Raw genomic sequence first — 23,031 nt, forward strand, 5'->3', positions numbered from 1 at the left:
CTTCTTCTTCATGTGGGCTCACCTTCTCCCCCAAGGTATTAGGTTTGTGGTAGCAATGGTCAAGTCAGTGACCCTCCTGTTCCAGGGATCCATGAACTGGAGCTCCAGTACTGGTGGCAACATCTCCCACTGCACAGGAGGGCAACGGACATAGAACAGGCCCTGCGGCACGTGCCATGGAGCCCTTCAACCCTTTGCCATCCTAGAAACCCAGGATGCTGCCTCAGACCCTTGAGCCAATGCTGTTAGGGTCTCCAGAGTTCCTGCTCTCTGATCAGGGCAGGCTCTGGGTTGAACTCAGAGCCTTCTGTGTGCCGGGTGGTTGGGAACTCCACCCCTGCCCTCTCCTTCATCCTTCTGCCTTGCGTAAATCCGTTATCCTTAAAAGGAAAGGCTGCAGCTAGGAGAGGCTGAGCCCCCGAGCCTCTCTGTGGGTCTCCAAGAAGGGCCTGTCCCAGAGGAAACGGGTTGCAAGGAGACACCCCTGTGCTGCACAGCCAAAACTCAGGAGGAAGGAAGTGGCTGCAGAGATTTGGGAGAAATGGCCTGTTCTTTATCCCCCTGTCCCCACTGCTTGAGGCCATCCCTTCCCTCTGCCCAATGGCAGGGCTGGCTGGGTGTGCCTGCCTTCCCTTCCCTGCCGGTGTGAAATGGGAAACAGCAAACTCAGTTGCAAGTGGGAAAAAGAAGAGAGACTTTGCAGATGGGCCGGGGGCATCCAGCACTCAGCAAGGGAGAATTGGAGTCCCCGCAGATTGACACACCCCATCCCCAGCCCTCGGGGAACTCTAGGAAGCTTTTTGCCAAGCATGGGAGAGAATGCAAGCGGAGGGAAGCATTTACCTTTTCCCTGCTCCGCTGGCTGCGTGTGTGTCCCTGCTCGTATGATGTCCCCCTTAGCCATCACCTGCATGGAAAGAACAAATCCCTGCTAGATAGGCTAGGGCTTGGTTAAATAAATTGATTGATTGATTGATTTGCAGCTCTAAAAACTGGCTTACATACTGGACATATAGAATCACAGAATTGTAGAGCTGGAAAGGATTGTCTAGTTTCACCTTCTGGAAAGTGTGTAAGATTAAAACCATAGAACAGTAATTCACCTGTGATCAAAATAACCACCTGCAGCACATCAAGGAACAATTAAAACTCCTTGAAACAACATCCCCACTCCCACTGCTGCAAGAGGGAACAGCTTCATAATGGACGTACCTCACAGCATGCTGGAACAGCCAGTTCTGGTGGCTTTCCTTCCTAAATACCAGCAAGGCCAGGGCCCCTCCACCTCCCAGAGAATATTGTTCCAAAGAAGAACAGCATTGGACCAATGCTGGTCCTTGACCCCCTTATGGCATTCCCAAGAGAACAACCTGGAGGAAACCCATTTTTCCTCATCTTACTGGATGGACAAAAACAGTTGGGAGTAGGTGATCCTGGAGACCCGTGAAGGGCTTTAAAGGTGACAATGAACATCTTAAACTGCATCTGATAACATGGGCAAACAGAGCTACACCCATAATTACTCAAGCTGTCGCATTTTTCTGGACCAGCAGTGTCTTCCAAGTTATCTGCAAGGACAGCCCCACAGTGAGTGTATTGCAGTACTCCCAATGAGATCTGCTACTGTTCGCTTCTATGTCATGATCACCGGTGCGATGTTGGTGACATCGCAACGGCTCGCATGGCAAAGCAAGGAAGCTTGCTAATGACTGGAAAGGGATAGGCGATAAGGCAGGACAAAGACAGTAATGGGTCTGGGAGATCTGCAAGCCCTCATCGCCCGGTAATGGGCCATCAACGCCTTTATCGAAGAGAGAATCAGGGCGAGGATCGGAAGGGCGCGTCCGGACGCTTTCGAGGAATTCTGAAGCCTAATCGCCTGGTAACGAACCGTTACGTAGCGGAACGGAAGACGGAGCAATGTCCGAGGCAACTGGGGCTGGGCAACCCCTCACCTAGCAAGCATGGATGACGGGTCACCCCGTGGAACTCGTGGGGCACACCCGGGGAGTGTGGGGGTGGAGCACTGTTTGGCGCGAGGCTATTTAACTCAACTATTGGCGCACTTCCCTCACTCTCAGCTTTTTACTGGTGTGCATTCTACTCTGAATAAAAGTCAGAACCTAACTTCGCTTTAGCGTCTGAGCTTTTTATTTAGTTTTAGGCGCGCCTCACATTCTAATGCTGAAGGAACAAGCAGCATTCAGTCTGGGCTTTGAAAATCAACATAGTTCAGCGGGTGAAAATAGACCTCGCTTAATGACTGCCCTGTTTAGCAACCGTTTGAAGTTACAACGGCACTGAAAAAGTAACTTTACGACCAGTCCTCACATTTACAACCATTGCAACATCCTGCAGTCACGGGATCACCATTTGTGTCCTTCACAGCCAGCTTCCGATAAGCAGAGTCAATGGAGAAGCCGGCAGTAAAATCACAAGTGCGGTCATGTGATATCACACTTAACAACCCATGATGACTCACTTAACAACTGAATGGGAAGCGACATGAGCCTGTTGTGCTCATATGATGTTTTGCTTAGTGACCACATTGTTTAGCAATGGAGTTGCTGGTCCCAGTTGTGGTTGCTAAGCGAGGACTACCTATAATGAGTATTCTGAAATCAAAATTCCATGAATATTTGCTGGTTCACCTGATCTGAGATAGCCAGCAGGAATGGCAGTGCATTAAAAGGTCATCTAAGAAATGGCAGAAATGTCCAGGTTGAAAGGGGCAGGATGCCCACTGGTGGTCTCACCTCAGCCTTCCCGAAATTACCCCCCTTCAGATGTGAGGACTTCAGCTCCCAGAAGTCCCCAGCCAGCCACAGTCATTGCTAAGAGCTCTGGGATTTGAAGCCTGCACATTCAGAGGCTGTTCAGGGTGTGCCTGGGTGTCCATTGGAGGTGGTGTAAGGGCTGTATGGAATAAAGGAGCAAGCCAGCTTCCATGATGTTACTATGCTTGTAGTAACATCTATAGTTACTGCACTTTAGTTAGCATGTGCAAGATGCTGAACTTGGCTAAAGTAACTATTCTGAAGTATGAAACTAGGGCAGCCCCAAAGGAATTGAGGAGCTGAAATGTCACACTTAGTAGTGTAAGGGGCTTGTCAACACAAGTATCCCTTTTCCAGGAAAAGGTCTCAGTCTTAGAAAAGCACTGGCTTTACCAACACTGTCTGTTGTTATTCGTCTAGTCGCTTCCGACTCTTCGTACCTTCATGGACCAGCCCACGCCAGAGCTTCCTGTCGGTCGTCAACACCCCCAGCTCCCCCAGGGACGCGTCCGTCACCTCCAGAATATCATCCATCCATCTTGCCCTTGGTCGGCCCCTCTTCTTTTTGCCCTCCACTCTCCCTAGCATCAGCATCTTCTCCAGGGTGTCCTGTCTAATCATTATGTGGCCAAAGTATTTCAGTTTTGCCTTTAATATCATTCCCTCCAGTGAGCAGTCTGGCTTGATTTCCTGGAGGATGGACTGGTTTGATCTTCTTGCAGTCCAAGGCACTCTCAGGATTTTCCTCCAACACCACAGTTCAAAAGCATTGATCTTCCTTCTCTCAGCCTTCCTTATGGTCCAGCTCTCGCAGCCATATCTTACTACGGGGAACACCATTGCTTTAACTATGCGGGCCTTTGTTGTCAGTGTGATGTCTCTGCTCTTAACTATTTTATCGAGATTTGTCATTGCTCTTCTCCCAAGGATTAAGCGTCTTCTGATTTCCTGACTGCAGTCAGCATCTGCAGTAATCTTCGCACCTAGGAATACAAAGTCTTTCACTGCTTCTACATTTTCTCCCTCTATTTGCCAGTTATCAATCAAGCTGGTTGCCATAATCTTGGTTTTTTTGAGGTTTAGCTGCAAGCCAGCTTTTGCACTTTCTTCTTTCACCTTCATCATAAGGCTCCTCAGTTCCTCTTCGCTTTCAGCCATCAAAGTGGTATCATTGCATATCTGAGACTGTTGATGTTTCTTCCAGCGATTTTAACCCCAGCCTTGAATCCACTGTACCTAGCAACACTGTAGATACCTGAAAATTTCCATTATCATCCACTGTATGCTGCCATGGCATTACAGATACTTCACTATGCTTGCGCAAGATAAACTCTAAGCAGGGAGCTTCCAAATTAGCTAGAAGATGACCACGTGTGGAATAATTCATTGTACCACCTGTAACTCTTTCAAGGAAGATAAAAGCTTGCTTGTGTGTATGATCAGGGTCTTGCCCAAGCACCATTGTCAAACCTGTTCTTTGTGTGCTCAATCAGACTCTGCAGACTCTTAGTAAAGGAACTGAGACTCCACAAATTGTGTTCCGATTGAGCAGAGGGACGGACCTGAACCTCATCACATCAGTGACTGAGAAGGGAGAAGAGCGCTCAGGAATTGTTCTCCAACAGCAGCAAAGGGGGTTAAATGACCTTTCGTGCATCAACATGTCACTGAGCAAATGATGCGAATCACATATTTGTGCAATGATGTCACCAGGTGCACACGATGTCATTTTATTTTATTTATTTAGAAAATTTACCTGGCTGCCCATCTTAAATACATAACCCTGGGTGGCTCATGAGAAATCACAAAAAATACATGAAAAGAACCTCACAAAGCACAACTATAATAGATTGGCTGAGGCACCATAACAACCTGCCAACACAGCTGCACCTATATTGGGCCCAACAAACATCCTTGGCCCAATGCCTGGGGAAGAGCCAGATCTTCACAGCCTTCCAGAAGGCCAAGAGGATCTGAGCCTCCCGGATCTCAGACAGGAGGCTGTTTCACAGGGCAAGTGCTGCAACAGAGAAGTCAAGTCCCCTAGGGGTCCCCCCAGATGACATTGTTTGATAGAGAGGACCGGGAACATGCCGGCTTGTTGGATCTTGTGGGATGGGTGGAAACCCTTGGAGAGAGATCGTTTTACAAATAGCCTGGCTCTGTGCCATACAGGGCTTTAAAGGTGATCACCAGCAGCTTGAATTGCAGGTTGGCACCACTGCACCTTCAGCCAAATGCCTATGGCTCTGAGAATGCCAAGAAGGGGGCTCAGGTGGTGAGTGTGTGCTCAGGGCTGTAGGGGGATCCTCATCCAGCAAGCGAGGATGCGCTGCCCCAGAAGGTACAGATTCCGAGCAAAAGAACTGAGGTTGTTTACTGCCCCACTATCCAAGGCAGATTTATTTTTTACATTTTTGAAAAATAGTTAGCCTTTCCTGGGGAGCTCTAACCTTGTACTGAATGTCCCTTTCTGTTTCCACCCAGGGTCTGAGTCCATATAACATATATAACCTGATTACCAAATGCACCAGTTTTCTGGGTTCAAATAATACCTCAATTATCCATACCTTAGCATGTTAGGACACACACGCATGGCAATTAATCAAGCTTAGTATTTTCTGTGAATACTGCTTTTGGATCTCTGGGCCTTTCCCCATTGCTGAGTAGGAATGCAATCCCCCACCCCACCCCACCCGCCTTCCCGGTCCCATCCTTGAGTTTGCAGAAAACTAACCTGGCATGAAACTGCTCTCCCCAGTAGGGATCCCCCTCCTGTGGCCTCTGTTGCCTCGGTTTCAGCTTCCTACAGTCCCCTTCCAAAGTCATGGGAAGCCTAATAGATTTTATAACCTCAGGTACAAATACAATACTTTGAAGGCGACCTTGGACAGTGGCAGAAGAACAGGGGGAAACACTACTCGGACACAGTTGATTTGGGATGACCACAAGACAGCAGAAAACGCAGAAGAGCAACTGCGGATCTCGTTGCTGACCTTTGATGTAGTGGTTAAAAATACCAGCCCAGAAACCGGGAGACCATGAGTTCTAGTCCTGCCTTAGGCACAAAGCCAATTGGCAAACTATGGGCCAGTCCTCTCTCTCACCTCCAGGAAGAAGACAAGGACAAACCCCTTCGGAAAATGTTAGGAGAAAACTGTAGGGAATTGTCCAAGCAGCCGTCAAGAGCCAAAATGGATTTACACCACAAAAAAAAAAGAAAGCACAATCATGGAGATTTGCTTGCCCAGATATACTCACCGTGACAAGGGTAGCACTAAGGATAACCTAAGCTAGGCTCACTCAAGGACCAAGGTGAGCAGAGGCCACGCTGGGGGCAGGGTGCAAAAGGGAGAGCTCTGGGTATGTTTATGTTGTGGTTCGCTGCATGTTGGAGAAAGGCTGTTCAACAGAGCAAGGTAAACATGGTACATGAATGCAACCTCCATGTGAAGACTTACCACGTAATAGAAGACAATCTCATCCTCCTTCGCGTCACCTCGGTTAAGGATGTAACGCACCCGTACCGGCTCACGGTGGCCGCAGCTTAACGTTTCCGACGCAGGCTCAATATGTAGATAACTTTTGCTTGGAGAGTAAAACAGGTACGCGCTGTGATGCGCCATACTGTGATAGGGTGTAACCCAATGAATGCCACAAAAAGAATTATCTTTAGATGTAGCCTGGGGTTGCGGCGGGGGGGGAGGAGGAAAAACACAGATTTTCAGAAATTAGCGGGGAGGCTAGCTGAGAACATTTCCTCCGCAAGAGTGACCAAACAAGTCAAGAGGGGGGCTGTGACTGGGCGCTTGAAGCCCTGCTCTTGGCTTTGTTGACCCCTTTGCAGACCTCAACTGACGTTTGACCGCTGGTCTATCGAACTGTGATTCTCCTCCAGAGCCACTGCAACTCCCCACCCCCCATGGAATGGAGTATTCCTTGCACTACTGCCATGTGGAGATGAAAACAGGCTGTGAAGACTCAACTGTGCAAGAGACCTAGCCCATGGCAAAAGGCTCTGCGGGGGTGGGGGGGTGCCTTGGAAAACCATCCCCCATGGATCATATATGGGCCATAATGCTCGCCTCTTCTTCTCCCTCGCACAGATCTACAGCCAGGCTCACTGCACACCCACCTCCTTTTGCCCATTGTCACTCTTCCTGCCCCCGTTTTCCCAGCTCCCTATCACACTCCTTGCACACTTCACCAAAACTACAGAAGTTCCCCCCAACCAGCTCTGCACTTACCTCCCCCTCCCACCAACCTACTTAAACAGCGAAGGACCCAAAATCCAGCTTTTGGGGAGGGGGACAGATCACTTGGGCCTGATCTAGATCTGACCAGGGTCAGCTCTGTTCCATACTTGGACAGGAGACCATGAAGAAATCTCCAAGCCTGTGTGTTCGACTGGGAAGTTGAAAACACATCTGGGAACAAAGATGCAGGGAACCTTTCCTGCTATGGAAATAACATGGCCGTGTCCATGTAGGGGCTGAGGAGTGATCTCAAAGGTGATTTTTCGAAGGATAACATGCATGTTGTTTTCTGAGTTGAACAATGGAATGAGTAAGATGGAAAATCACCTTCAGAGAGAAGAGAGAGAATGAGAAAAGAGAGAGGAGAAAGGTGGGGGGCAAGTATTTGCCACTTCTGATGAGCTACTTCTTTTCATTTTTAGAGAATGAGTATTTCATTAAATACAGCTCTCAGAAATCCAGAAGACTAACCTGAAGATTCAAAACACCATCTCTGAAATCAGTGGTGTCTATGGAAAATTGAGCTCGCCCCTGGCCATCCGTCACTTGACTCATCATCTGCTGATTCCTTGATGTTTCCAAAACCTGCACTGTTTCATTGCTGATTGGCAATTCGGTGCTGTCTACCAGCTTCACCTGCACGTCGAAAACCCAACATTTATCCAAGTCTTTGCTGCTGAGTATTTCGGTATTTATGAACTCAATCTGTATCCTGTCTTTCCTTCAGGAACACGAGCCAACATACCTATTGCCCCTCCTAATTTTTCCCACAACTACAACTCTGTGAAAAAGGGGGGACTACTGTAGAACTCAGGAGTAAGGTTTTGTGCTGTGACTGAGAAAGAGAGTATTTCTAAGCACAAGCAGCCACTGAGAGAGGCCATTAGAGGTTGGTTTGATAAATAGACTCTTAGTTATCGGGCAAACATTCCAGGAAAAAGGGCTTCGGGAGCTTCAGAGCAGAGCATCCTCACGAGATCATAAAAGTCAATACAGTATCTGCCACTACGCAAAGCCCTGCCCCTTTTTTAGGGGCGTTGGGACTTCGATTGCGCAGTGGCAGCTGCCATCTTGACTTCTTTGACCCTACCACCACCACTCCCATGGACACCCCGGCTTAATGATCCTGCTAGTGAATGTTCCTATCTTAGACGCCCCCTCCCTCCCTCCCTCCCTTCATGCTTTCATACTGCTTTTGATCATTCTGGCTCAGAGCAGCTGGCCAGCAGCCGCTGAGTGAAGAAATGGCATTTCAGCCGACTGGAGGGTTGGCTGGGCCGAGACGGCTGAGCCTTCCATCTCAGCTATTGCAAGGTGTAGCAGGAGTCGTTTCAAATCAAGCTTCCCAGAGGAATCATGGCTACCCTCTCACCTTCACAACGTAGGGAATCCCGGGTTTGTAGTAATGGTCTGCATTTTCAAAGGTAATCTTGCTCATTGTAGGTGTGACCTCAATGGATTCTGTGCCGCTCAACTCCACGCCTGTTGAAGAGAAGTCCCATCTAGGAGAGGCTGCCCCATCCCTTCCTCCCCAATTTCCGAATCTGTCTTTGAGAGAGAAGGGTTGTTTCTGGGGTGCCAATAAGCCTGGCTGTCTTGACGGACATCCACACTGCGTCTATGGATTTCTGCTTTGGACAAGGGGTTGGACTAGAAGATCCCCAGGATCCCCCCCATATGTAGATTTCTCTGACCTAACTCCCTTCCTTGGTTTGAACTTGGCATTTGGTAGCCCTTCACAGGATAGCAAATTTGGCTGGTGGGTCTCAGACTGAGTTTTACACAACTGCTTTGTCCAGCTGATTTTCCCCCCCACAAACCTCATCACTTTGCCTTCTGTGAAATGGGAGTTGGAGCAGAAAATAGTTGAACTCAGATGCCACCATTGCTTTAGACTTAACACCTGCGTTTTTTTTGTTGTCTCCAAGCCTGCCTTGTTCAGAATGGGAGTTGGGGTCTGGTTGTGGGCCACCCTGGCAGCCAGTTGGTGGCAGTGCACATAGCATGCTCCAAATTCCCCAAATGGGCCCCCAGCCAATCACCTTCAGAGGCCCTCCCGACTGGTAGCTCCTGAGGTGGCCCCATCCCACTAGCTAAGAAGCAGTATGATACCTCCCTACTGTGATCTTTTCTTCTCCTTGCACTTTTGTTCCATGCAGATTACCTGTGCCTTCCTCTGTGATCTTGCCTTCTACAACTATGTCCATCAGATAGCCGAGCCACATCAGGTGGAACCCCTCAGTGTCCACCTTCTTGGAGAAACAGCCGTTCCCATCTGCCTGCATGCCACAACCAAGAAACAACAGCACGTGATCCTTCGCAAATAGCACCACATTCCTTGTTTTTCCAGGAAGGCAGCTTCTTCAAGCTGATGCCTTCCAAATGGGTTGGAAACCAACTCCCTTGTTCATGGCCAACAGAGCCAATCCAAGCAGACGGAATCCATTCAGGAAAGCTCAGGTGATTCAGCTGGACTTCCCTTCTGAACACATGTCTAGACATACCACCCAGAGTCCCTCTGGTGGGAGGAGATGGGCAGTGACAAATTTGACAAATAAATAAATACCCCTTCGCACTTGCCTACTTAATTAAAATATTATCTTGACACCGGTTTGTTCCTCCTCACGATGAGGATGAGAGAATGATACATGTACTGAATATAGAGTAAAATTGGTTGCAAAGAATATAGTCAAAGAGAACAAGGAATGGTTAAGATTAAAAGAAATAGAGAAGATGCAGAGCAATTTTAATGGAAATAAACACTGTTTTAGAAGTGGGGGAAGAGGGTTAAATAAGGTGATATCCCCTTTTTTCTAATTCTTTCAATACAGTTTCAATAATGTGAGCATTGTTTTCAAACTGAGGTCTCAGTTATCTGGATGATCACCCTCCCTATTGTTTGCTGGGCTGAATCAAGGGCAATATAACCCCCATTTAAAAATTAGTAAAAAATAGGTTTAAAAATAGGTCTGATTGGTAGCTACAAAGATATTCCAGCTGTGGAGACTCCACATCCCTTACCTCACCGTCAAATTCTTTACACAGACTTTTACTCCTAATACACCGCAAATCAAATTCAGACTGTTGCCGGCAGAGGCTCATCTTCACCAGGCCAGGCACAGGTTTCCCATAGGTGTACCTGGAGTCAGAACCAACCAACGTGTCATGAGTATGGATGGCGAGCAGGAGGGGGCCCCTATCCAGGGGGGAAAACGCACGCGCAGTTTAGAGGCTTTGAACTGTCCTTCAAAGAAACTCAGAGCAGACCCGCCTTGAGTTTTGGGTTTATCTGTGTGGGTTTCCCACGCTCCTTCAGTTTGGCAGGATTCTTACTATCTGAGCCTTCAATAAACACTACAGACCTTCTCATTGGCTCAGCGTGGTACTTCGCTCTAAGTTAGGACACAACGTTGAGAAAAAACACAGGTAAGGATATTACATTGTTTTTAATTCAAACTCAAGATAAGTTATTATTTAAATAATAAATTAATATTAAATTAAATATATTATTTATATTATTTTATCCACCGTCTCAGACCAGATGGAACTCCGGGCAGTTTGCAGATTCTCTTACAGAGCAAATCTTCCAGCCAGGATATTTTTTGCTTATTTGTACTGTCTTTGTTTACACAACCCTGGAAGATGTCCTTGTTCACCCAGCCTTTCATAACATAATAACAACCGGATTTGGACTAGATTGCCTTAAAGTGAACTCCGCTTGTTATCGTTATACTTCCTATCTCACCAGATTCATCTATATTTATTTATTAAGATTTATAAACAGCCTCACTCCAGAGCCTCTAGGCAATTTGCCTATGGATTATTTTATCTCATTATTTCTTATGAAAGATACTTTTATTGTTCTTTCTGCGCACTGTTCTGGTTTCCTTCAGAAGGAAGGAAATTATCATCATCATCATCATCATCATCACTATCGTGCCTTTCTACCTATGCTCTGCAAGGTGGCAATGTAAGGCCAACCTTGGCTGATCTCTGAGCCTGAGCAGGAGTTGGCCTGTTGAGTATTTGGACAGGAGACCACCAGGAGATCCCAGGCCAGGAAGCTGAATATGACATTCCCAGATGAAAGCAATATCAAACCACTTCCTTCTCTCCATCAAGAAAACTACGTGGGCATGAAGTCACCAAGAAGTGAGCAAAAACCAAACATGAGCAGGCTTTCTGTCCTTCCTTCCTTCAGCAATCAAGCCAGGAAAATCCTGTGCTCCCTGCTCACGACATGAAAAGGAGAGTAGATAAGCATAACTTACCTGCCACACACGCTGACTTCTACCTCCTTAGCTAGAACCGTGATGACCTTGGGGGCCTTCACCAAAACCTCAAATTTGGGCAACACTAGAAAGAGGGAAGGGAAGGGGAGGGGAAGGGAAGGGAAGGGAAGGGAAGGGAAGGGAAGGGAAGGGAAGGGAAGGGAAGGGAAGGGAAGGGAAGGGAAGGGAATCACGGGGTGAACCTTGTGGAAGAACAAACGTTTCAGTTCTTTCTTGTGACCTCCCTTGAGGGTTATGGTGGTAGGAGAAATTGGATGGGCAAGGCCTCCCTTGCTACCTTGAGGTGCCGAAGGAAAAGTAAGGTGTAAAGCTAAGTAAGACTAATTAAAGTCTACATTGAAAAATAATAAAAGTGATGCTGGAAAGAATTTAACTGCTGCATTTGGACAACCTGCTAAAATTTTTGGCTTTAGTCTTGGGTAATTTGCCCTTGTTGTTTTTGGTGGCTTCCACCTTGTAAAAGTTCAGTCAGTTGGATTAGTTTCAGGGGTGTTCAGGGGGGTGGTTAAAAAGGTGACTATGGCAACCAGGAATATGTGAGCAAGAATCCACCCCCTTTTTATGTGCATCATAGACACCCTAAAAGTGGGTGAGGCTTTGATCACACTGTCCCAGCCACCATCTTGGCTTTTCTGCCCCTCCTGCCACAGCCACTCCAGATTAATTTGCGGTCTGTATTTGATTAGTTGGTAGTTTGCATTCTCTAAACCCAGAAAATGGGTTAACTAAACTCAGTAACCAGATTGATGTTAAGTTTGTTGGAGAAACTGAGTCTCAGAATTAGGCTGGATAAACAGCATTGTGAGGTCTCTGGCTTGCTAAATCCTCATTACTAAATAAATCTTCCTTCCTTCCTTCCTTCCTTTATACCACTTCCATCCTGCTTTTTCCATCATTAAAAACAATCCCAAATATAAATGTTCTAGCAGTAATGGTTTTTAAAAACCTACCAGCTCAACCTGGAGAGGCATTTAAAACTTCAGTTTTCAGTGTGCAAACTAAACTGTTGCGGCTTCAGAGGGACCGAACAAACCCCAATCCAACAATGCAGAATAATTTGGAATGTCCAAAAGCTAATTCTATTTATGTGTATGTTTTTATTTATTCTATTTGTAGATGGCCAAATCCAGAAAGACTCACAGCAGTCTGCAGGAATCCAGTAAAGACATGCAACCAATCAAAACATCCATGGTAAATATCATGAAAATCAAAGTGGCTGGATGCAATGCTTTTAATTTTAATTGCTAGACAGAGGCGTGGTATTTCTGGGGGCAGGGGGTCAACAATGATTCTTTTTATTAGAATCCCCAGTTGGAAGGAGATTTCCAATGGATGCTTAGAGAAAATTACTGTTTATCTTGAAGGGCAGAAGATCCCAATTTCAGAGCTTGGTAATAGCTGAGTGGTCATTTTAGATGCAGTATTGCTTATCAGCTCCAGATGCAGAACTCTGAATAACCATCAGGTGGCAGAAAGAGTAAGCAGAGCTGCCAAGCTTACACTGCAAAAAAAATCATGACCACCAGATGGCAGCAGTTCTTCTCTGCCATCTCAGGTTAACCAGATTTTTGCAGATCAGATCTGGTAGCCTTAATTGGTGCGCATCCACAGCAAAGGGCCTGTCTTGCTCTTACCATACTCGTCCACATCGAAGCTGTATTCAGCAACTTTCTTTGAGTCTTTCTCTACCACTACTTGGTAGGTGCCCAAGAGGGGATCAGAAGACAGAGGATAGGAAAGCTGGATTATGCCCATCGGAACCTCCACATCTCTCCACTGGAACACCCGGTTGTTTCTGGGGTCCTGGAAAGAACAAGATAACAAGCCCCAAAGTCTGCTCATAATGCAGAAGTGTTCTAGAATCAGTGGTTCATGACCGAGAATATGTAGTCCTATCCCATTCTCCAAGTGCTCTTAGCAGTGTATGGTGTATGACAGCTTTCCAGATGCCCTCCAGATGTGTTGGGATTAAGCTCCCAGAATCTGTACCCAGCAGGGCCAGTTGCTGCACTGACTGGAAATGCAGAGAGTTGTACTCCCTAATTTTCTGGAGGGCCCTGGTTGGAGATGGTAGGTTTAGTTATTAGCAAAAAGGCTCTACCATTAGGCAAATGATGAAGCTCAGATGGCACAAACTGGGGGAGGCTGGTACATGGTTCCTTGAGTAGTTTTAACAATGTTAGAACAACAAATTTAGGAAGCAAAGGAGTGAAACAAGACAAGTCTTTTGATTAGGGTTACCAGATCTAGACTGGATTGCTCCAGAGAACCACTAGGTGGCAGGAAAGTGTTCATTGACTGGGTATTTCTCCATTCTGCTGCCATCTAGTGGGCACTTGGAGTAACTGCAGCCCAGAATTTTTTTTTCTTCCTAGAATTTTCCCACAGGTGCAGGGTCTGCTTTTTTCAGATAAACTGAATGTTGATCCATTGGTTGAGACAGGAATTTACCAACCAGCTTGTCACTCAGACCTGACTTCATGGGCTGAGAGAGAGTGACTGGCCCAAAGTCACCCAGCCAGCTTTCATGCCTAAGGTGCAACTAGAACTCACAGTCTCCCGGTTTCCAGCCTGGTCCCGTTGCACTAGACCAAACTGGCTCTCATAATTGCAGCCCAGATGCGGTAGCATTAATCCTGCTTTCCATGAACTACTTTGTGCAGGAAGCTGATTCATGTGTTTAGTTGATTTACTTTATTGACGCTACTGTTTCTGTGATCAAATGCAAAGGGAGGGCTCTCATTCAGCCCAATTCCTGGTCAGGAAGACAGGAACAGGCCCAGCCAAGGCTAAAGTACCCCTCACTTCTTAGTAGCACTAATTTCTGCTACTGCTTGTGATGATATGAAACAGCCCCACTCTTACAGAAGTGGTATGGGATTCAACATTAGCTACTTAGAAATTAAAGTCTCAAAGGATTGCCTTGTATCCTGGGCAACAATTTGGAAATGGTTTGCCGTTCTGACTTCCCAAGAGTCTGTAGCCCTGATTTCCTGGTGGCCTCCCATCCAGAGACTAACGAGGTCCAATCAGCCATGGTGCTGGCACCTGCTGTGGCCTTTCAGCACATACCTGGATGTAAACAACTGGAAACTGTGGAGACAAAAAAAAACCAAAAAAAAAACACAGGAAAATCAGAGACAGCAAGGAATGAAAGAGGATAGAGAAAAAGAGAGTAGAAGATAAAGGACATGGGAGATTCTTTTACACTGCATTATCATTCCTATATTTATTTATTTGTATCCTGCCTTTCCTCAAGGGACTAAAGGCTGTGCATACTCTTGGAATTTTCCCCCATAACAACCACCCTCATGTGTGTGGGTGTGTGAGTGTCCATACAATTCCTCTGGGGAGGGAAATGACCCTGGGGAGGACGTGAATTGAATATTTTCACACACAGATGCGAAACGCCCCACGATGTTTGACTGCCCTGGTATCCCACAGAATTTACCTTCTCCTTCATGGGATGGAAACTTTCATCCATAGAGACGATGCGAAACCGAACTGCAAAAGGTAGAGAGAGTATACATGGGAACAGGAGCCACTGAATGTAGAAACATTAAAACACAGAAGTGATACTGGAGATCATCTAGTCCAACCCCCTGCCCAGTGCGGGAATGCACAACTGCAGCATTCCCAATAGGTGGCCATCCAGCTTCTGTCTAAACACCTCCGTCAAAGGAGAGTCCACCACCTACCAAGTCAGTGGAAGCCATTCTTAAACTCCATTAGGACATTTTTTCTGATGCCCAACCCAAATCTACTTTTTTGACATTTTAGCCCATTGTTTCATGTCTTCTGGAAAGATCCCCAAAACCGGGCCCCTAACGGCCCTTCTGATACATGAAGGCCACCATCAGATCTCCCCACATTCTTCTCTTCTCCAAGCTGGACAGCGTACCCAATGCCGCCCAACGTTTCTCATAGATCTTTTCTTCCTCATCACCTTCTCTGGACACCCTCTGGTTTGTCAGTTTTCCTTGCTAAAGTGTAGGGTCCCGAATTGGACACAATATTCTAGTTAGGCCTGGCCATTGCTGACCAGAGAAGAACAGTGATCATCCTTACCCTGAAGAAGTTGGATTACTCGCATCACAGCTCTATTCCACTTCGTAGACGGTGTTGAAAAATGGTTACGGGTCATTTCCAGTTTACCTAGTTTGCACACCCCCAGGTCAAAGCAAGTACACACATCCACCACTCCGATCAGCTAGCAACAATATAGTTTGATGTTTATTAAACATCAGCAACTGTCATGAGTAAGGATGGCGAGCAGGGGGCTCCCATCCAGACTGTCAAGCGCATGCGTAGCACTGAGGAACTGTTCAGCCATTCAAAGAGACACAGATCGGGACTGCCTTAACCCTTGGGGGTTATATGGCTGAGTTTTCCCCACGCTTCTTCAGTTTGTTAGGATTCCTGTTAAGCACTAGCAATAAATATTAGAGACAAGTTCATTGTCTCAGTGTGTTTCCTGGTTGTTAGGACAGCAACACTCAGAAACAGTTAACTGGCCAAATTGGAAGATGCCACAGACAAAGCCACATGAACGTGTAAGAATGAACATTATCTCCATATCTCTTGCTATGCGTCAAAAGGCACAGCACTTTCCAGAGCCACTCAAAGCAATATGAGTTGTTGTTGTTGTTGTCCCAGGACAGCATATAATCTTATTAGATACCATTCTTTTCCGAGCAATACCCCAATATTATGGATAACTGAGTGGGGTGTATATGCTTGCTCTGAACTGGACACAGGGATTGACTTGGAGGGTGTGGGGTGGGTGCAAACTAAACTGGAAATTACCCACAATCATTTTCCAACATTTTCTGCTACCTTTTGTGGTAATAAGTAGGCTTCAATGAGTAAAGTTTTTCTGCACTCCATGCATTGATATATACTTATTTTTCCGCACCAGCATTGCGGAAATCAGCAAAGCACCCAGCTTTCAGTTTCTCATGCAGAGGTGGCAGGCCGATCAGTGAATGAATACCTGGATTTATCCAGGAGAGACAAAGTTTCTAAAGGGTTAGAAAAGCAGGAATTTCAGGAGCGAGTTTCCCACTGGAGCTGCCCCTTACCTTGTTGTTCTGGTCTGTAGATTAGTTTGTCCGTCTGGACAAAGAGCAGATTTTCTGGCTTCTTAATCTGCACATTCTTCCGGCTCCAGAAACCCTGGGTCACCCCTCTTGCCATCACAGTGAGAATGGCTTCTGATGGGGGTAAAACGTTCCACCTGGGAATCTGCAGGATGAAAAGGGACAAAATCGAATGGTTTGAGAGGTTGAAATGCCCAAACCCAATTGGATAAGGGCAATCAAGGGATCTGGATTCACCACAGGTTTTTCTGCCTTGCTGATAGCAAGGCTAGAATCTGTGACCTTGGACTCGCAAAGCTGAAGTCCTTTCACTGCCCTGCCGGAGCTGCTTCACCTGTTTGTCTCTTTACACATTCGGACATTGTAAAGGGCAACAAGTAGCATTTCCAGCACATTCAGGAGAATTGATAAAAATTTTCATACGCCCCCAGTTCCTGTAGCATGTAGCTTAGCCCAACTTTATTTTTTAGTACAGGGCTTAGGAAATTTCCTATGAAAGCTTGCACCAGTTAAGCAATCGTGCTTTAAAAAAATATCCAAGCTGTGCCTCTTCCAAGCTGGGGAAGAAAAAAAAATAATTTTTCTTTATTCGTGGATAATAATTTTGTGACACTGTGCGATTAAGAGGGTCCTGGAGTTAACTATCTGACAGTGTAGGTTAGGATTGGAAACACAGCTTGCGAGAGAAGAGAGAGTCTTACCTGGAGACGAAGACATCGAAATACATCTTTCTCAGTCACCATTTCTTGGTGCAGGCTCCAGATCTGGATCCCGTATTCCAGAGAAATGGTCAAGGTCATTATTTCCGTCAGATGGTTCATCTGGACACAGAACTTCTCAAAAGTGTCCATCTGGATCGTACTGGGCGCCAGCACTACATATTGCCTTGAAAAGAGGGGCAAGGACTCTGATCGGGGACATGTGGAGCAAGTGGGGCGGGTTTCCTGAGATTTGGGCCTGTGTTGGTGGAGATAGATAACTATCATCTCTAAAACAATCATCACGGAGTTATGGGAGTAAATATTGCCCTTCTGGGTTATCACACCATTTGTTCTTTGCCCAAATCATGCAAAACCACTGTCAATGTATGTTAAGCCCCACACAGTTGACAGGGTCACCTGCGGAGGGGGTCAAAAAAGTCAATGCGGTGGGTGCAACCACATGACGAAAGCCCCACCACTTTTTAATGTGCATTTTGCATGTCAAAAAGGAGCAGGGCTTTGATCATCCATCTTGGCATCCTTCACACACACAGGCACCATTTGCAGCTGGGCAAGATAAGGAAGTAAGAAGTACCCCAATTTCAGGAAAGGCTCTTTAATGCTAGTCTGGGGTAAATTCAGAAGCTTCGACCTGCAAGATTCGCCAACCCTCATTTATAGTGAGTGAATTTAAGGCCAAATCTCTTTGAATGCTTGGAAATGCTTGTCGGGTCTCTCGCCACCTGGCTTATGAGCCAGCTAACTCACCCTCTCTCTTGGATTCTTTGTGACGTCTCAGATTTCTTTCCCAGCCTCCCCACCATCTCTTGCAACAGGGTAGTGTGAACTCTTCCTGACAGTGCTTTGCTTCATCTACACCAGAGGATGATGGAACTATCCAGATCATCAGAGGAAGCCAGTGATCAATTGCACACTTGGCCAATTTAGTTTCCATCTGCTCTATGACTTGAAATCAGAGCTAGGAGGAATGGGGCAAGGCTGGCTCATGTGCCTCCTTGTGTGATCCAGATGTATCTGAAGCACAAGAAAAACTAGCTTCTACGTTGCTGGGTCGTAGGCGTGGCAAGAGAATGCCAAAGCCGATGTAGAGTTTTCTCCCATGTTGAGGGACCCAATATCCCATCAAGAGATGTGGCAATTTGAAAGAATGCTTTGTGTTCACACTGTCGATTATGCTGGCCACAAATAGGTTCTTTTCATGCCCCAGAACCTGCCAACCTGTTGAACTAGAAGAGATGTTGTGTCAAATAATGTCTCCCTCAAAATCATTTTCCTTTGACTCTGAAAATGAATTTTCTTCCTCTTGTCACAGTGGGTACCTTTTCTAGACTGGCATAGCTGGCACTTTGGACTTTGTTTCCTGTGTAATGTTTAATGAATAAGTGGAAAGGGGCTGTGATGCAGTGGTCATGAAAGGGTGGGAGAGTTCTCACACAATCGGTGAAAAGGAAGGTCTGAGTGTTGCAAAAACAAACGACAGATGATGGAAACAGGCCAGCCTGACCCAAAGGGGGCAGGCCAGGCAGTCTGTTACATAGAGCAGGAAGAAAAACAAAATGCAAGACAGTTTGAACTAGGTAGGGTTAGTTCTTGAATCTAAACAGTTGCTGAAATTGTTAATTGCAACCATACAGAGAAGCTCACGAGACAATCCAAGAACTTCAGAGAATATTTATTGAAGAAAATTAGGAAACTACAATCAAATGAATTTCAAATGGACAGGTTATAGAATTCAATCTCATGAGATGATACTCAGCAAGATCAAAATGTAAACATTCTCTCCCCTAAAAGATGCACAAACTAAATATTAGCCAGCATACATGTTGCAGAAGCGATCCTTCCGTTTTCAAGGGAAGACTGTGGGCTTGTCCAGCATAATTCCCATACAGTTTGCTCCAACGCCCCATTGCATTCTATGGGGACTCTTCCCAGTTAAAGAAGTCAGCGATCTGCCAAACTCAAGTGCTATCACACCACCTCATGTTGCTGCCTCCAGTGTTCAAAACCAGAAGCAACACCAATCTTCAGATACATATTTTTTTTAAAAGCCCCCCTCTCCCCCCAGTTTCTCTAGAGCATCACTCCCCCCTTAAGTTTCCATTTGCAAATCACAGACTGAGGGGTGCTTGGTTTAAAAATAAAACAGAGTGGAGTTTTAAAAGCCTAAATTTTTCACGAGTGAAAGAAGACAGAAAAGGAAGAAGCCTGCAGAGGGTAGCTTACAGTTTGGTGATAGGAACAGCTTCGGTGTTCCCAGGAAGGAGAGACAGAAGGAGGAGGAGGAAGACGACCTTTTTTCCAGGTTGCCAACTTTTCCCCATAATAGTGAAGAGAGCAGCTGGCTGTGAAGCCAAGCTGAAAAGGCTGAAATGTTCCCTCATCGGCTCTGGTTGCTATTTATACTGCCTCTCTGCAAATGGTCCGCAAGGCAGAAGAGGAGCTGGGATTATGTTGACCCACAGTTTTTATTTATTAGACTTTGTAAGCACTTGGATGGCCTTTGATTAAAGGACAGGTAATGAATTTTAGGAATATGAATCAATGATTTGAGAGAACAGAAACAGGACGCTCAGAGGAACAACAGAGAGGCGTTACAAAGCTCTTGAAATGGGTTCAACGTGGCCCAGAAGCAGATTTTGCTCTATTTGGGGAGTTTATAATTGATTTCTTACTCTGCCTCAGGCGCTGCAACAAACACAGAGGCTCAGTGCACCAACCATATGCAGCATTGTGCCCACAGCTTGGTCACGGGATTGAAGCATTGGAGGGGATCTGTGAATCCATCCAATCCATCCCTCCTCCACCAGCCCCCCAGCTCAGGGCACGAACCCAAATTAAAGCATCCCTGTCAGATGGCCACCACCTTTCTGCTCTGACTCACTGGTTCCATTCTTAAACTGCTCATATTCTTAGAAAGCATTTTCTAAACTGCAGTTGAAATCTGCATTCCCAAAACTTAAAACAGCTAGTCCACATCCTGCACTGTGGAATGAGAGACCAGGTTTTGACCTTCTTCTGTGTGACTCCTTTTAGATATTTAAAGAGTGCTATCATTTTTCTCCCTTGTTGCCTTAAACTTGAACATCCCCAGCTTCTTCAGTCTCTTAGTTAGACCCCAGTTGTCCTTATGAAGAGCCCGTTTGGCACAATGGTTAAGGCATCAAGCTAGAAACAGGGAGATCATGAGTTCTAGTCCTGCTTTAGGCACAAAGCCAGCTAGGTGACCTTGGGCAAGTCATTCTCCCTCAGCCCTAGGAAGGAAGCAAGGACAAACCACTTCTGAAATCTTGCATGAAAAACTACAGGAGTCAACACTGACTTGAAGGCACCTCCCCCCGAAAAATCATCCGTGTAGGGACGATGTCTGGGTGGGAGGATCAGAAGTCAAGATTTGTTTATTTATTTATTTAATTTTTATCCTGCCTTTATTATTTTTATAAGTAACTCAAGGCAACAAACATACCTAATACTCTTTCTTCCTCCTAAGGCACCTCCCACAACAGCAACCCTGTGAGGTGAGTTGGGCTGAGAGAGAGGGCCTGGCCCAAGGTCACCCAGCTGGCTTTGTGCCTAAGGCGGGACTAGAACTCTCCTACTATGCCTGATTGGCCCTTGGGCTGAGAGAGAGGGCCTGGCCCAAGGTCACCCAGCCGGCTTTCATGGCTAAGGTGGGACTAGAACTCAGTCTCCTGGTTTCTATCTGTACATGCAAGACTGAAGCCCAGAGTGTTTGACCACAATGTTTTTTTAACCACTCATTCTGACAGCTCTGCTTTTTCCTCTTCTCTGAACCTGTTCCTGTTTTTCTGAGTCATAAATCTGTTCCTTGGAGCCCAACAAAAATAGAGGCTGGACCAAAAGCTGAGACTGGTTCAAAGATACCTAAGCAAAATAGAAGGAAATCCAAGGAGGTATCTAAATGAGGCCACAGCCAGTTCCAGTGATAATTCAGAACTATTGGGGATGGAAAGTGGGGGGGCAGGCCAGAATTGGCCCTACAGGCAGAAACTCAGCTTCATTTCCCAAATAAAAAAGGGCCAGCTTATCAGGGAGCCAGGTAAGGGCCCTTTGAAGAAATCATAGAATCAGAGTTGGGACCTTAAAGGTTTTCTAGCCCAACCCCTGCCTAAGGCAAGGATCCTCAGACCATCCCAGATAAATGGCTCTCCAATCTCAGCTTGAAAACCTCCATTGATGGTGCCCCTGGAGCCAGGCTATTCCACTGCTTAAGAGTTCTCACAGTAGGAAATTCCTTATTTTGAGTTTGGATCTCTCTCTGCAAAGCCTTCCTCCACTGGTTCCTTCCCTACCCCGGGGTGTTCTGGAAAATGAATCCAAACCCCCTTCCCCACAACAGCCCTTCAAGGACTGGAAGACTACTGTCATGTCTCCTCTCAGCCTCCTCTTCTTTAGGCTAAACAGGCCCAACTCTTTCAACTGTTCTTCAGGTTGTCAATTAAATAACTGCATTTCCTGAGAACCAGCCAGAATCAACAAGAGGAAGGAATGCTTTGGAAGAACCTGGAGGGTCAACCTCATGGCTATTGACAGTCTGGGGGTGGAGGATTAAAACTGATCTGCAGTTGCAGTAAATCAGGTGGCTAACCAGTCAACACAACCAGGAAAGCCTGCCAGTTTTTAGGAAGAAGGCACAAAATCCATCCAGGGTTTTGGCCCCATGGCCGGGGAAGATGTACAATACAGGCTGTGGTGAAGGGCAGGGAGGTTTTGGAGTTTAATTGCTGAGGTCACTTCATCAGCCTTCCCCTGGATCTGTCAGATTAAACAGAATAACTGCCTCCCACCAACAGCAAAAGAACAAGCAGTTTCCAGGTAAATGAACCATGTTGCTCAAAAGCACAAATATTTAAATCAACTGGACTTCCGGCCAAAAGTTGGACAGGTGTTGGCATCCCTCCAGATCACCATTTAAATTATACTTTCATTGCTCTTACTGGAGCTATAAAGAGACTGTTCTGTGTTTTGATTATAAAGGGGCTATGATTACCTGTCATGATAGCAGCCCAGAAAATTCTGCCCCCATCTTCTTTGATTAAGAGTTCAAGCAACTTCCAAGATGTAACCAGTATTATTCTGGAGATGAGAGTCCGCTGGAGTTATTTAAATTTATTGGCTGCCAATAAATTTAAATAAATCATCATCATCATCATCATCATCAAAAAGTCATTAAGGACACTGTCAATGCTATAAATACCAGATGTGGTACAGTGAAGAATGGAATATCTCACTTAGGGGAAAAGAAATTATCAGCAGATGTGTCTTGTATTGAAGACTAAAATTTGATTAGAAAACCAATCACAGCAAACAACATTGGCTGGTCAAAAATAAAAATAAATAAACCAGGAAATTTGAAGAATTTAAGTTGGGAGAATGCAACCTTTTGTTTTCATCCACCTTTACCTGTCTGGGCAGAAGACAGCGCAAAGATATATCTAAATATCCATATCCAGATGCTGTGAATAGTACATTTTTTTATTCATTTGCATTCTCCTTGAAAGCTATCACTAACATGAGGGCTACCCTGTAATGCCTCCTGTTGTTGTTGTTTATTCGTTTAGTCGCTTCCGACTCTTCGTGACTTCATGGACCAGCCCATGCCAGAGCTTCCTGTTGGTCGTCGACACCCCCAGCTCCCCCAGGGACAAGTCTGTCACCTCTAGAATACCATCCATCCACCTTGCCCTTGGTCGGCCCCTCTTCCTTTTGCCCTCCACTCTCCCTATAGGCATCAGCATCTTCTTCAGGGTGTCCTGTCTTCTCATTATGTGGCCAAAGTATTTCAGTTTTGCCTTTAATATCATTCCCTCAAGTGAGCAGTCTGGCTTTATTTCCTGGAGGATGGACTGGTTTGATCTTCTTGCAGT

The 23,031-nt window shown here is 46.0% G+C and overlaps 1 protein-coding gene across 1 annotated transcript in view; it reads right to left on the reverse strand.

The window, feature by feature from the left end:
* The window catches only part of LOC134491904 (alpha-2-macroglobulin-like), a 55,177-nt gene extending 35,665 nt beyond the window's left edge, over window positions 1-19,512 (reverse strand). The window contains exons 1-13 of the mRNA XM_063295962.1: window positions 19,370-19,512; window positions 17,126-17,309; window positions 16,407-16,569; window positions 14,777-14,829; window positions 14,398-14,418; window positions 12,960-13,128; window positions 11,305-11,389; window positions 10,055-10,172; window positions 9,198-9,312; window positions 8,406-8,515; window positions 7,505-7,669; window positions 6,239-6,460; window positions 844-907 (exon numbers count right to left, since the gene is read on the reverse strand). Of these exons, the coding sequence (XP_063152032.1) occupies window positions 844-907; window positions 6,239-6,460; window positions 7,505-7,669; window positions 8,406-8,515; window positions 9,198-9,312; window positions 10,055-10,172; window positions 11,305-11,389; window positions 12,960-13,128; window positions 14,398-14,418; window positions 14,777-14,829; window positions 16,407-16,569; window positions 17,126-17,309; window positions 19,370-19,467 (1,567 nt within the window). The 5' untranslated portion in view covers window positions 19,468-19,512. The remainder of the gene's footprint in view (window positions 1-843; window positions 908-6,238; window positions 6,461-7,504; window positions 7,670-8,405; window positions 8,516-9,197; window positions 9,313-10,054; window positions 10,173-11,304; window positions 11,390-12,959; window positions 13,129-14,397; window positions 14,419-14,776; window positions 14,830-16,406; window positions 16,570-17,125; window positions 17,310-19,369) is intronic.
* Window positions 19,513-23,031: the final 3,519 nt, after the last annotated feature.

Source organism: Candoia aspera, chromosome 2 (genome assembly GCF_035149785.1).
Source record: "Candoia aspera isolate rCanAsp1 chromosome 2, rCanAsp1.hap2, whole genome shotgun sequence".
Classification (NCBI taxonomy): Eukaryota; Metazoa; Chordata; class Lepidosauria; order Squamata; family Boidae; genus Candoia; species Candoia aspera.